The sequence below is a fragment of the Vicia villosa genome, linkage group LG1, assembly GCF_029867415.1.
Source record: "Vicia villosa cultivar HV-30 ecotype Madison, WI linkage group LG1, Vvil1.0, whole genome shotgun sequence".
In the NCBI taxonomy this organism is placed as follows: domain Eukaryota; kingdom Viridiplantae; phylum Streptophyta; class Magnoliopsida; order Fabales; family Fabaceae; genus Vicia; species Vicia villosa.
Genome location: NC_081180.1, coordinates 195,156,376 through 195,172,555, shown reverse-complemented (window position 1 = coordinate 195,172,555; position 16,180 = coordinate 195,156,376). Strand labels below are relative to the sequence as shown.

Here is a 16,180-nt window from a genome sequence, read left to right as displayed (position 1 = left end):
GATTCAAAGGCATATAAATCAACATTATAATCCATTCACATCATTCATTTGAGGAGGAGTCCTTGATTCATATGGAATCCACAAAACTGCAGTTCATTTGGAAAAAGTCAGCTATGTGGGTCAATCTTTGACTTTTGAGAAAAATGGTCAACCATGAACTTTTGAAGATTCAAATCATCAACATATAACTAATGAAGAAATTTGACCAAGAGAAACAAATAAAATTCATCAAGAATCAAAAAGTCAACAAAAGTCGAATTTTTTAAAGTGTTTTCACTTTCCTAACTTTGTCGTCATTTTTCTCCATGATCCCAAAAGAGTTTGAGGAAAATTTTAACAAGTGAATTGAAGTATGTAGCAAGGGCTTTCCAAAGATACCAATATCATGAAATTACATGGCTTGAGCTAGGAGATATGATTTTGTCAATATGGCTCCATTATTGCTCTTTAAATTTCTCATTTTGTAGGTGCTATCGGGTTTGAAGTTGCAGAGGTGATCAAAGCATTCTAAACATTCAAACACCATCCATGGACATCACTGAAGCTTTCCAGATCATTGCAGCCATTTTGTAACACCTCTAAGAAAGAGTTTGATCTCCATTTTCAAAGGTAAGAAGGTTGAACTCGAGCATAATCATTTAGGCATCATCCTGAACAAAACTTGTTGCAATTCCACTGAGAATCGTGTAGGGATTAATAGCCCTAAGGTTTTAGGGCCTAATTGTTTAATTCAAAGATTTAATTTGAAAAGTGAGTTTTAGGGTTCATACACACTTCCAGAAATTAACATGTTTTAGGATGAATAAATGTTAGTTAATTATATGGTTAGGTTCGTGGTTTGATGCTGATCATGTTAGGGTTTTATTATGTTGAAAATGATTAAGAAATGGTGATGATCAAAAAGCAACCACGGAGGTTGTTGTTGTTGTTCCACGAGGAAGAAGATGAAGGCCTTGGCGTCATTCATCATTTTGAAAAATGAGTTTAAAATATAATGTTTACAAGGTGTTCCACTAACGAATTCATCGCTACAACTCAGTTGGCAAGTGTGTTTGTGTGAAGCGCGTGTCCCTGGTCTGGGATTCGAATCACCCTCACCCTAGACCTTTTTGCATTTTATTTTTTCAAGTTTATCCACTTACTTTTGCCTTGTATTGGATTGAAAGTGTTTTCTGACTGGGCCAAGCGCATGGCCCAGTGGTCTTTGTTTTGTGTATTGAGTTAGAGGGCGTGAGTTCAAACCTCACCAAGACCAAAACATTATTTTTTTTAACACTTATTTATTTCAATTTTTACCAAACTTTGAAAAATCATTAAAAATAGTAAAATCAATCTTTTTGACTTGTTCTTTTTTGTGTGGTTTATTTATATTGCCTATTTTTATATCATAAATTAAAAAACTAAAAAATACTTATAATTTCATCATTTAAAAATTAAATCAAAAACATGTATTTTAAGTGTTAAATCAACAAAAATCATTCTTTTTATGAATATTTTCTTCAAATTAACTTTGTTTATTTTTGTAAATATATCTTTAGGGTTAGGATAATGTGTTTTTGACTTTTCCATGTACCCTTAGACCAATCCTATTTTAGAATTTGGTATTTTATCATTAAAAATTAATTAGGTTTATGTGTCTTTGACTTTTCCATGTACCCTTAGACCAATCCTCTTTTAGAATTTGGTATTTAATCATTAAAACCCTAATTCCAAAACTAGTTTGATCTTTGTTTATTCATGTTAAATGTGACTTGTTCATCTTGATCATTACCCTTTTTACTTATACATATACTTGTTGATTTCCATCCTTGTGTTTTGTACTTATTATTCATTGTATTATCATTTGTATATACTTTGATTATCTAACCCACATGCATGAGTTTCATATTCATCATCCATCATTCATTCATATATGAATCTATCCAAATGTATAAACATACTTGTTCATTATCATTGATGATTATTATGCTCAATTGTTTGTCTTTTGTGACACATGTTATCACACACACACTTGAGGTATCCATTGATTGATTACTTAAGTTGTTTATTGAAAATCTAAAGGAATGAGAATGGTATTGACTAAAATTGTCAAGGTAATCAAACTCTTTTCCAAATCTCTTTTATTTTGTGTTAAAGCTTTTTACTTGTTAAAAATGGTTTTGTATTGTTAAAGCTCAACCTTTTTAAACCCACCCTTGTTTTTGTATTGTCAAAGCTCAACCAACCTTTTGTTTTGAGTCCTTGGCACTAAGAGGAGAATTATTCCCGGTGAAACTACTCTTAGTCCATTGACCTTGTGTTGCTAAAGCTTGGTCCTTTTTATTGGTTTTGTAATGTTAAAGCTCAACCACCCCTTTTGTTTTAAAACCTTGGTACTAAGAGAAGAATTATTCCCGGTGAAACTACTCTTAGTCCATTGACCTTGTATTGTTAAAGCTTGGTCCCTTTTTTCATTAAAACCTTGTTAAGTATTGTTAAAGCTTAACCTTTTAAAAAACTTGTTAAGTTTTGTTAAAGCTTTACACCCAAAAAGATTTTGGCCACTTTGCCTCTTTTATTTCCCTTTTAAGGGGAACTACAAAAGCTCTGACTTCCCTTTTCTTTAAAAGGGGTATGTAGGCCTAAGATGCGATGTCTTTTCAAGCTCACTTTCAAAAACTTCTTTTCCCATCCCCACATTCTTTTTAAACAAGTTCACATATGCTTTTCAAATAGATGTACACAAAAACAATAACATTTTCAAAGAGGTTCCCATGGAGTACCAAGGATATATGGGGTGCTTAAAACCTTCCCCTTGTATAACAAACCCCAATACCCAAATCTTTGATAAGTTTATTAGTTTTTATTTTAAAAACGTCTATGGGTTTTACTCGCTCTTTCTCCCATTCCTTTTGGAAACAATAAAATGTGGTGGCGACTCTGTTTTAAACAAATGAGCTAAGTCTTTCCCATGGCTTTAGTCTCACCAATTTCACCGCCAGAGAAAAGCGGCGACTCGGCTAAGGATACTGATCAAATTATTTGTGTATCTTTGGAAGGGTTGACCCTACCTTTGTTTTGTTATTGCTTTGGTTTTTGTACATACTTTTGTCTTTTACTTTCCTATATGAATATCTGTTAATTTATTGGGTTGTATTGGGAAAGGGCTTGATTCCCCTTGTGGTGAGATAAATCCTAACCCGGATTAGAGTGCAACTTATGATAGGAGATGGTATAGTCAATTTGATCTCGCAGGAGTAGTCCTAAAGAAGTCAATTTGAGATCCATCGCTCAGTGGAGGCCTTTTTGGATGTAACTTTGTTGACCATGTAGTTGGGAATACATCGTTGCATTCAACTAGGTTGTAGAAGCTGGGGACCTAGAAACATATTAACTAATCTTGGCCATTAGGAAGTAGTGTAGAAACTATGTTTGGATTCAATTCTAGAATGGTTGTTAAACGATACTACACTGGGATGAGGTTCTCTTGAGATATTATTCAAACGAGCTTGTATGTTGCAAAGTTTATAATCCCCAAGTTGAGCTACTTGAGTCTTGGAACTTTTAGAACCTTGTTCTGCAAGTACAAAATAACCATAGTAAACACCTTTGAGATGGGTAGACCTTTGGCTCCATGCTCGTGACGTTGAACCCTTAAACCCTATGTTTTAGCTATGTTTGCATTCATTCATCCATGCATTTTAAAACTAAAATATCTTTCAAGGAATTAAAAGAAACCTTTTTATTTTGTAAACATTATAGAAATGGAACTTGAAAGAACAAAAACCAAGAAATATACTTTCAAGAGTTTAGAGGTGGAAGAATTGAGAATGTTAGGGTCTTTGATTATTGATCACGACAAGTTCTGTAGCTAGTATGGGAGATTATTTTATCTCTTCAAGACCAAGATGGAAGAAGGGGTCCTTTCTATATTGATCCAATTCTATGATGCATTGTATCATTGCTTCACCTTTCCTGATTATCAATTGCTACCAACCTTGGAAGAATATTCAAGCATCATTGGGTTGCCTATTACTGAAAGGACTCCCTTCACTGGTTTAGAAAAGGATCCCAAGTCTCATGAGATTGCAAAGTTTACTCACTTGAGGAAGGATGAAATTGAGAAGAACATGGTTACTAAAGGAGGATTACCTTGGTTGCTTGCTGACTTCTTGATTGAGAAAGCCCTCACCTTGTCACAAGAAAGGAAAGAAGGTGACTTTGAGGTTGTGTTTTCTTTATTGGTCTATGGATTGTTCCTGTTTCCAAATATTGACAACTTTGTTGATATGAATGCTATTAAGATCTTTATGAAAGGAAAACCTGTTCCTACCCTGCTTGGGGACACTTACTATTCCATTCATCTAAGAAATTCCTATGGAAAGGGAATGGTTACTTGTTGTACTCCTATTCTATACAAGTGGTACATCTCTCATCTGCTTGACACCCTCGAGTTCTGGAGTCACAAAGAAGGACCAAGATGGTCCTACAAGATCATGACTCTCACCAACACTAATATTGTTTGGACTAACAATCACTTTTGCAGGATGAAGACTTTGGATTGCTGTGGTGATTTCCCTAATGTTACCCTCATTGGTACAAAAGGAGGAATTAGCTATAGCCCCGTTTTAACTCGTCGTCACTTTGGGGTTCCTATGGACAAAAAGCCAAGGAATATTCTATTGGATGGGTTCTTTCTTGAAGAAAAGGTTGAAAATAAAGAGCTTAGAGAAAGGATTGCTAATGCTTGGCATTCAAGCCATAGGAAGGAAATTAAAGATTGGAAAACAAAAGGAGATCTCTCACTTGAGCCCTTTGATAGCTAGATTGGTTCAAGAGTTGTTAAACTTAGGATTCCTATTCTCCCTGGGACATCTCTACCTCCCGTTAAGAAGTCTCCTCCACCTGTTATGTCTCCTCCAACAATTGAATACCTCCAAGAAGCTCTAAGGCAGATGAAGAAGTCAAGAGATAATTGGAAAAAGAAGTTTGAGTATTCTGAAGCTGAGTTGGGAATGATGGAAGAGTCCTATGGTAATCTGATCAAAGAAAAAAGATGATCTACTGTTCCTCCAAGATGGATGGCTTAGGGAAAAAGATTTCACCATTGCCAAATATGCAAGAGAGAAGAAGAGAAAACCAGAAGAAAAAGCAATCTCTCCAAAGGAAGCTGCATGGAAAAGTATTATTGAGAAGCTGGAGAAGGTCAAGCTGAAGAGGAAGAAGACTCAAGATGACATGGATACTTCTCAATTAGCTTTGATGATCACTCTAAGATTTTACTAGCTTTCTCTATTTGTTTCTACCTTGTAACACTTGAAAGAATTTTATATCTTGGGCGTCCCTTGTCCCTTTGTAGGCTATGAAAAGAAATGGCACTTCGATGACCCTCGATTGTCCCTCGATGACCCTTGTCCCTTTAAAATGTACCAAGGATGCTTTGTCCTTTATCATTAATGAATAAAATTTCTTCTTCAAGTTACTATATTGTGTTTACATTTGCAAAATTCTTAAATAAATCCTTGAAATATATTTTGAGATATTTTGAAAATTAAAAAGAGTCTTTTACATTGCATGCATCATATCACATTCACATTCACATCTGAGTCAGAGTCTTATTCCTTCCTCCTTCTCTCCTTAGAAAGTCAAGCTGACGCACCGGTATAATACTCGCGCCAATCGTTGTCGAAGAATAGAAGACGGTATAGTTGATGATCAAGAATGGCAAGAAGAGGTTGTTGTCTTACGTTGTGGTATTGAAAGGTTTACATTCATGGTTCAAGACATGGTGGCTGCTCAGAATCAGCCATCAACTCAAGCTCAAGCTATTGTGGTATCTAAGATTCTTGTAATTCCGGTGTCGAATCCTATGACCACTGGGCCCTTTAGAATAGAGATGGATTTCCAGCTGGCTGGGCAACAGCTCCCTGTTCCACAAGCTACAATCCCTCAAGCTGTTATGACTACTACTTATGCTGTTGTAAAAATTGTTCCTCTCCACAACAAACATATTTTAAATGGTGCACCTTCTGAAGGTATGGGAAGAATGGATGATTTTGAAGACCAATTTTTGGAGATGCAGAAAGAGATTGAGGCCCTAAGGGGAAAATATCTATTTGGGAAAGAAGTTAATGACCTTTGCCTGGTTCCTAATGTCAGAGTTCCTTCCAAGTTCAGACTCCCAGAATTTGAGAAGTACAAGGGGAATTCTTGTCCTCACAGTCATCTGATCATGTATGTCCGAAAGATGCCATGCACACCGAAGACCAACGCCTGCTGATTCATTACTTTCAAGATAGTTGATCTGGAGCTGCTTTGAAATGGTATATAGGTTTGGATAGTACTCACATTCGTACTTTACATGACTTAGGTAAAGCTTTCATCAGACAATACAAGTACAACATTGATATGGCGCCGGATAGAGGATCAACTCCGCGCTATGTTCCAGAAGGAGAAAGAATCATTCAGAGAGTATGTGCAAAGATGGCGTGAACTAGCTGCTCAGATCATCCCTCCAATGAAAGAGAAAGAAATGACAAAGGTGTTCCTCAAGACCCTGAGTACATTCTACTATGAAAAGATGGTGGCAAGCGCATGCAATGACTTTACTTAGATGGTAAACATGGGGATGCGACTTGAAGAAGGTATCCAAGAGGGCCGTTTAAACAAAGAAGCTGGTTCATCATCATCTGGTGGTGGAATTAAAAGGTTTGGTAGAGATTTTGCCAAGAAGAAAGAAGAAACTATGAGTGCCATTTCAAGGGGAAGAAAAAGACAATATCAACCTCAACATATTGCTGTTGTTACTCCCGTCATTAGTTAAGCTCCGCAACAAAATGTTCAAAGACCTCAACTTCAATAGCCTCGACAACAGGCTCCTCAACAAAATCAACATAGGAAGTATCCACCTTTTGATCCTACTCCGATGACTTATACAGAACTTCACCCTATGTTGTTACAGAAGAATTTAGTTCAACTGAGGGGTCCACCCCCTCCTCCTGCTAATCATCTGTTCTGGTACAAAGCAGATGCCCACTGTGCTTTCCATAAAAATGCTCCTGGTCACATTGTGGAAAATTGTTACCCTCTTATGAGTGAAGTTCAAAAACTGGCCCGAAGTGGTATGCTCGCCTTCAGAGATGTTAATTCTAATGTCCAAGTTAATCCATTACCCAATCATGGGGATGTTAATGCTATACATACTCAAACTGGCTATGAGCTTGTGTACGATGTTCGTGAATCAACTCAATCTTTGGTGAAAATGCACATTGTCCTATGTGAACTTGACTATTTTCCTCCTCATGATTATAATGCTTGTTCAATATGCTCAAACTCCATTCGGGGATGTGAAGCTATGATTGATGATCTTCAGAAACTATTGGATAGAGGAATCATCAGTATAACAAGGAAGAAAAGAAATGAGGAAGCTCACTCTGTTAACATGGTGTATGGATGTCCTAGCCAATACCAAGTTTATGATGTGCATCTGCTGAGATGTGACATAGTGCAAATGCACACTACCTTGTGGAGAATGGGGGGATTAACCCAACACAATTAAGGTTCTTGCCGAATCTGCTCTAGAAATCCCTGAGGATGTGCAATGGTAAAAGAAGGAATTCAAAGTCTCATGGATCGAGAACTCATTCAAATCCTCAGAGATAGAAATGAGAATAATGTTAATATGATCGGAGAATCCTCCAAGACAAAGTATGTAGCTGATGTTCGCATTGTGCGTGGATCCCTACCAATGATACACGAGACATGGATCCAAAACGGATTGATTGACTTTAGCCATTATAGCTGCCCCACCTGCCAAGAAAACACGCAAGGTTGTGCTGACTTACAAGAAGACATCCAGACCTTGATGGGTTTAGGTGTGCTAGACAAAGAAATCAAAGGAAGAAACGGACACAATTATATTGAAGAAAAGATGACATCTGTGCCACTTGATAGTATGATACGATAAGTCCCTCAAAGGATTCCGAAGCACAATCGTGACATGTACATATCAGCAAAGTATGAAGATAACATTCTAACAGACGTGCTGGTAGACACTAGCTCATCTCTGAATGGGGTTAGCATAATGACATTTGAAGGTTCCCACGCACTGTGATTGGAGAGATTGTTCCATCTATCCGCATCGGGCCTCGTGATTTTTACATCACTTTTCAGATAATGGATATTTATCCCGCTTACAACTGTTTATTGGGAAGGCCTTGGATCCACAATGTTGGAGCTGTAACTTCTACCCTTCACCAGATGCTGAAATTCCCTCTGAAGGACAAAATGATAACTGTTTATAGAGATCAGACTATGTTCCTCAGTCTACTATCTTCTGTTCCAAACATTGAAGAAATTGAAACTCAGTTCAAAGCTTTGGAAATTATCAATCATGTGCACGAAAAGAAAGATGGTGCATCTATTTCATCCTGGAAAGATGCCCAAGAAGTGGTTGCCCAAGGATCATATGAAGGCTTGGGGCAAGTCATTGAGTTTCCCACCAACAAGAACAAGAGTGGTCTAGGATTCACATCTTAGAAGTCAAAAGGGAAGGAACATGAATCTGCAAGCTACGACGAGACTCTGTATGAGACCTTTCAAAGTGTTGGCTACATCAACCTAGACAATCAAGACATAGATGCTATCATTGAAGATGTTCTAGAATGTTCAAGCTTCGTGACGCGTGGAAAGGCTAACTCCAACTGGACCTCCGTCAATATTTCTTCTATTGTTCATGAGTCTAAGTAATTTTCTGTCTTTTCAAAATTCCTTTCGCTCTGACCAAGGTGAAAGAGTGTTTGTCGGGTTGTTTAAAATAATTCCTTTTATTCTGCCCAAGACAAAAGTGAACCTGTGTAGGGCTTTGTTTCAAATCATTAATAAAAGAGCAATTTTTGCTTCCATTTTGTTTTATCGTTTATCTTTTTCACAAAATGGTAACTCCTAAAAAACCAATAAAAATAATCAAAAATAGTTTTTCAAAATTTGCTCAAACACTCTTTCATTTTTATCTGTTTCTAAAAACAAAACATAAATCATGTGCAGGTTATCTCTTGATAAACCCATTGAAAAAAATGATCCTAGGCCCCCTCCCAACTTTGAATACCCTGTGTACGAAGCTGAGGAAGAAAGTAGTGAAGAAATCCCTGAAGAGATCTCCCGTCTACTTGGGCACGAGAAAAAGATCTTTGAGCCGTACAAAGAGCCTTTGAAAGTAGTCAATTTGGGTACTGAAGAAGAGAAAAGAGAAGTGCGAATTGGGGCATTGTTAGAAGCAAGCATCAAAGAGCGAATGGTTGAACTGTTGAAAGAATATGTGGATGTCTTTGCTTGGAGCTATCAAGACATGCCTGGGTTGGATACCAATATTGTAGAGCACAAGTTACCATTAAAACCCGAATGTCCGTCTGTCAAACAGAAGTTGTGAAGAACTCACCCAAATATGGCAGACAAGATCAAAGAAGAGGTTTAGAAGCAGATCAATGCCGGTTTCCTCATCACATCATAGTATCCTCAATGGTTGGCCAACATAGTACTTGTTCCCAAGAAGGACGGAAAAGTCAGAATGTGTGTTGATTATAGAGATTTGAACAGAGCTAGTCCAAAAGATGATTTTCCATTGCCACATATTAACATCCTGGTGGATAACACTGCTAAGTTTAAAGTCTTATCATTCATGGACATATTTTCAGGCTACAATCAAATCATGATGGCGCCCGAAGATATGGAGAAAACAGCTTTTATCACACCCTGGGGCATATTTTGTTACCGTGTGATGCCATTTGGTTTGAAAAACGTTGGGGTAACTTATCAAAGAGCCATGAGGACTCTCTTCCATGATATGATTATCAAAGAAATTGAAGTTTATGTGGACGACATGATTGCCAAGTCTGTATCAGAAGAAGAACATGTGGGGCACCTACTGAAGTTGTTCCAACGTTTGAGAAAGTACAAGCTCCGTCTGAATCCAAGCAAGTGCACATTTGGTGTCCACTCTAGAAAACTCTTGGGTTTCATCGTCAGCCAAAGAGGTATTGAAGTTGATGCCAACAAAGTCAAGGCTATTCAAGAAATGTCTCCACCAAGAACAGAAAAACAAGTCAGAGGATTTCTTGGACGATTGAACTACATCTCCAGATTTATCTCCCACATGACTGCAACTTGCAAACCAATCTTCAAGCTTCTCCACAAGGACCAAGAATGTAAATGGATAGAAGAATGTCAAAAAGATTTTGATGATATCAAAGAATGCTTGCTGGAACCTCCAATTTTGAGCCCTTCGGTGAAAGGAAGACCATTGATTATTTGACGGTACTTGAAGATTCTATAGGGTGTGTCTTGGTTCAGCAAGACGAGTCTGGTCGGAAAGAGTGTGCCGCTTATTACTTGAGTAAAAAGTATACCAACTGTGAAACAAGATATTCATTGCTCGAGAAAACTTGATGCACTCTTGTATGGGCTGCTCACCGGCTAAGGCACTGCATGTTGACCCATACGACATATCTCATATCCAAAATGGATCTAATCAAATACTTGTTTGAAAAGCCTGCTTTGACTAGAAGAATCGCTCGCTGGCAGATGTTATTATCAAAGTACGACATCCAATATTGTGCCCAAAAGGCCATCAAATGAAGTGTTTTAGCTGATCATTTGGCATATCAACCCATTGATGATGATCAATCCTTGCAAGATGACTTCCCAGATGAAGAAATCGTGTATTTGAAATCAAAAGATTATGAAGAGCCTTTACCTAAAGAAGGGCCTGATCCTGAATCCCGATGGGGTTTGGTATTTAATGGAGCTGTTAATGCTTATGGTCGGGGAATTGGGGCAATCATTGTCATGTGTAAAGCCCCGATTATTTGATTATTTATTTAATTAAATAATATTATTATTATTTCCGTTATTATCGGTCGATGATTTTATTTGTGGCGAATTAATCTATTTTTACCGGTGGAATATCGTTAGAAATAGTATTTTAATTCATTTTGAGTTAATGAGCTTATTGGGCCTATTTTGACTAAGTGAAGAATAGTAGTGTGGTGTTAATTTTTAAGCCCAATGTTATAATAAGAATAGGTTTTAGTGTTAGTAAGAGACTAAGGGAAGTGTAGAGAAATCAGAAAAAGAGAAGTTATTTGGAAGAGAGGAGGCTAGGTCTTGAAGAGGAGAAACAAGCTTAGAGAGATCCTAATCCAAGTGCTAGGATTTGTGGAGTTTTCTTCAATCCAAACAAGGTAAGGGTGGGGTTCTCTTCCTATAATGGGGCTTATGAAACCTTGTATGCTGGGGATTACAGATTTAGGTTGTTGCAATTGCTTGTGTTAATTGATTGTTTGAAGTAGAATTTATTGATTTAATTTAAGCTGTTGTGTTCCTAAATTTTTCTGTCCAACAAAACGATTTCTGTGTTAAAACTTCATTGTAGGAAAACCTAAAAATGGAACCGGTATGATTATGTATGTGAATGGAGACGCACACCCTGGGTGTAGCCCCTTGGAGATGCGCGCCCCATGCATTGGAGGGGGCCGTCTCAAGCTGACTCTGTGCCTCCATTGTTTTTCTTTTTATTCTTCATTTCGTAAGGCAAATGGTAGTTTCCAAGAGATGCCGCCTTAGCTTAACTCACTTGCCTTTTTTTTCCTTGCTGGAGACGCTGGTCTCCGCTTAAGCCATTAATTTCTTCTTGCTTTGGAGACGCTAGCCATGGTGTGTGGGGTTGGGCGTCCCAAGCTTCATCTCCAATGGAGATGGCCGTCCCTGCCTCCTTTTACTTGTCTCCTTTGTTAACTTGGTGTATCCTTATAATTGGGATAGTATAAGTGACATTTAACAATTATATAACTTAGTAATAATTAACAGAAAATAGAAACAGTAGAAGTTGCATGCTTAGGAATGGAATAACACAGTTAGTAACAGAAGCAGGAAATATAATGCAGTAGCAGTCCTTAATTAACAGGAAATGTTCAGACTATCCGATGAGTGTGTAACCGGAAATTAATTGAATTGTGTACGATTAACCGGTATTGAGTTGTGATTATATCTTATGGATTGATGTGAATATCCTTGTGATTATTTGTTAATGACCTTGACCGTTGATTTTGTGAATTATTGGAATTGTTCTGTTGTTTATATGAAGTGTTATTACCTTTAATAATCGGTAATAATTGTAATATAGGCGTGTGCCTTGTGATGAATATTTTGTGAAGTAAATGATGATGATGTTGTGTGATGTCCGGTTCATCGAATCGCATACTTTTGCATAAATATTATGACGGCCTGTGACTATATTGTGATTGTATTTCGTGACTTGTTAAATGATGGAAGTATGTGAAGATTTGAATTGATGACCTTGTGAATAGTATGATGATATTAATACTTGTGAATGTGATTAACCAAATATGTCTAATTTCTGATATAATTTATCATGCGCTTAATTATATGAAATGATATCTCACCCTTTCTTTCTTTCGCCGTTGCCTTTATATTGGTAACGTACAGGTGATTCTCATTGAGGAGAGGTTAGCCGAGTTGGTCTTGGCTCGTTGTCGCTCTGATACGTAGCACTCGAGGGGACGAACGCGTTGATTTACTTGTTTTTGGATTATGATGTCTTAGCAAATACTTGAGTTGTTTATTTGAGTTGCCACTTTAAAGTGTGATAATTGTTGAATTAAGATGCTATGAATCCTTGAACTAGTTATTGAGTTTCCTTTGCACTTTTATGGAAGTTGATTCATGTTAAAGACTATTGTTTGATGTTATCGGTTCCTCTGTATTTTGTGAATGCTATGTATCCGCTTTATGCGACGAGGTGATTTGTACTTGAGAATGAATATGTGATACCTCAATTACTTCGTTTGTGAATTTTTATACTCTGATTTTATTTAAATATCATGGATAGAATTGGGGTGTTACATCATGCCACAAGGTTCTCACGTACCATTTACTGCATGACTGATGTTTGACTGCACCAACAATATGGCAGAATACGAAGCTTGTATCATGGGACTAGAAGAAGCCATTGATCTTAGAATCAAGATTTTGGATGTGTATGGAGATTTTCCTCTAGTTATTAATTAGATTAAAGAAGAATGGGAAACTCGTCATCCTGGTTTAATTCCATACATAGATTATGCCCAAAGACTGCTGACCTTCTTCAACAAAGTTGAGTTCCATCACATACCTCGTGAGGAAAATCAAATGGCAGATGCATTAGCCACTTTGGCTTCCATGTATCAAGTGAAATTTCCAAATGAAGCTCCTCAAATCACAATCATGCGCCTGGATAGGCCGACTCATGTGTTCGCTGTTGAAGTTATCACAGATGACAAGCCACGGTTTCACGACATCAAGATCTTCTTACAGAAACAAGAGTACCCACCTGGGGCATCTAGCAAAGACAAAAGAACTTTGAGTAGATTGTCTAATAATTTCTTCCTAACTGGGGATGTGTTTTACAAAAGAAACTTTGACATGGTATTGCTCAGATGCATGGATAGACACGAAGCAAACCTGTTAATGCAAGAAATTCATGAAGGATCCTTTGGCACTCATGCCAATGGACATGCAATGACAAGAAAGATATTAAGATCAGGTTAATATTGGATGACGATGGAATCTGACTACTACAAATATGTGAAGAAGTGCCACAAGTACCAGATCTATGCTAATAAGATCTACGTGCCTCCAATGCTTCTCAATGTTATCTCTTCTCTGTGGCCTTTCTCCACGTGGGGGATTGACATGATCGGAATAATTGAACCAAAGGATTCAAATGGACACCGTTTCATCTTGGTTGCCATCGATTACTTCACCAAATGGGTTGAAGCTGCTTCTTATGCCATTGTTACTTGAAAAGTGGTAGTAAGATTTATCAAGAACAATCTCATATGTCGCTATGGCGTACCCAACAGAATCATTACTGATAATGGTTCTAACCTGAACAACAAAATGATGAAAGAGTTGTGTGATGAATTCAAGATTGAGCATCACAATTCCTCTCCCTACCGGCCAAAGATGAATGGAGCGATAGAAGCAGCTAATAAGAATATTAAAAAGATTGTCCAGAAGATGGTTGTGACTTACAAGGACTGGCATGAAATGCTCCCTCTTGCTCTGCATGTGTACCGTACTACAGTTCGCACATCAACTTGGGTGACGCCTTTCTCCTTGGTATATGGCATGGAAGTTGTACTCCTGATAGAGGTCAAAATTCCCTCCATGAGGATCCTGATGGAAGACAAGTTATAAGAAACTGAATGGTGTCAAGCAAGATACGACAGCTGAATCTTATTGAAGAGAAAAGAATGACCGCTTTTTGTCACGGTCAACTTTACCAAGAAAGAATGAAGAGAGCTTTTGACAAGAAAGTCAGACCTCAAAGATTCAAGGAAGGAGATCTCGTGCTCAAAAAGATATTACCTCTTCAACCAAATCCCAGGGGAAAATGGATTCCTAATTATGAAGGTCCATATGTCGTCAAAAGAGCCTTCTCAGGCGGTACTTTTGTTAGAACAACAAATGTTCTGATCAATATTCTTAGTTTTGATGATAACATTAAGTATGAATTTTGTATAAGACAATATGGTACTCTAATCCTTTACGTTTTCCATTTCAGGAAAAGTATAAAAGAGTATGCACAAATCAGCGTTCAGAAGCACTGACCCAGAAGTTCTGGATAGCTTCATCAGAACATGGTCTAGCAAGACATCAGAAGATGGTCCTGTAGAATCAGAACATGAATTGGAAAGCATCAGAAGATGGCAGTCAGAAGTACACGCTCTGAAGCTCTGATGGTATCATGCTTAAAGCTCTTCAAAGTCAGAATACAGAGGATGCTCTGCACCAAATCTAGAGACTCTGAAATTCAAATGTCTATTCTACACATTCTGAGTCCAGAAGAAAGTGCAAGATGAAAGGCTATAACGTCAAATCTCTGACTGACAAAAGGAACGTTAGAAGCTACAAAAGGCAAAGTCAGTAAAAGCAGCAAAAGCATGGCTCGAGGTAGTTGACAAAAGTGTGAAACATTAAATGCAGCGTTGTACTATTCACGCAAAGCATTAAATGCTCCAAACGGTCATTTCCTCTATAGAGCCTATATATAGAAGTTCATTCAGAAGCAGCAAAAATAACACTTGCGCAAAACTTACAGAAACGCTGTCAAACTAAAAAGCAAAAAGAACTTCATCTTCAACCTCACAACTTTGTAGTATCTTAGTGAGTGTTAAGAATTAGAACTTAAGAGAAATATAACTTTGTGTGATTACAGCTTTATTAGAAGCAAATTAAACTCTTATAAACATTTATTTTACATTGATTGTAAAAGGATTTCCTAGAGTGATCAAGTTGTGATCTGTAGACTATAGAAGACTTAGAGGGTATCTAAGTGGAAAACCATTGTAATCAGTTGGATTTGTGGATTAAATCCTCAGTTGAGGTAAATCACTCTAAGGGGGTGGACTGGAGTAGTTTGGTTAACAACGAACCAGAATAAAAATCATTATGTTGATTATTTTTATCTTCCAAGTTTTTAAGTTACACTTATTCAATCCTCCCCCCCTTTCTAAGTGTTTTTCTATCCTTCAATTGGCATCAGAGCGCCGGTTCTAGGTGCAAGCACTTAACCATGTTAGACAAAAGATTCAGGGAAAAACACAAAATGGTTGATCCAGTTCCAACTCCTACTCCTGAGCAAAACAACAATGGTAACAATGGAAGCAGTAGCTTCAATGGTTACAATAGACCACCAGTCTTTGATGGTGAAAATTTTAAGTATTGGAAAGATAGACTTGAAAGTTATTTCTATGTCAAGATGGTGATCTATGGGACTTGGTGTTAGATGGTTACATACATCCTGTAAACAATCGTGGAGTCAAGATTACAAGACAAGCAATGAGTGATGACCAAAAGAAAGAATTCAAGATTCATCACAAGTCAAGGACTATACTGCTAAATGCTATCTCTCATGCTGATTATGAGAAGATAACAAATAGAGAAACAGCTCATGATATCTTTCAATCTCTAAAGATGACTCATGAGGGAAATGCTCAAGTCAAGGAGACAAAGGCTTTAGCTCTAATCCAGAAGTATGAAGCATTCAAGATGGAGGAAGATGAGAACATTGAAGCAATGTTTTCAAGATTCCAGACTCTGACTGCTGGATTGAGAGTGCTTGATAAAGGCTACACCAAAGCTG

The 16,180-nt window shown here is 37.4% G+C and overlaps 1 protein-coding gene across 1 annotated transcript; it reads left to right on the top strand.

Annotated features, from left to right (window-relative positions):
• The first annotated feature begins 3,743 nt into the window (after nucleotides 1-3,743).
• LOC131662162 (uncharacterized) lies at nucleotides 3,744-4,805 on the top strand. The gene is made up of 2 exons (XM_058931867.1): nucleotides 3,744-3,853; nucleotides 3,995-4,805. The coding sequence occupies exons 1-2, from the start codon at nucleotides 3,744-3,746 to the stop codon at nucleotides 4,803-4,805; spliced, it is 921 nt and encodes a 306-aa protein (XP_058787850.1).
• Nucleotides 4,806-16,180: the final 11,375 nt, after the last annotated feature.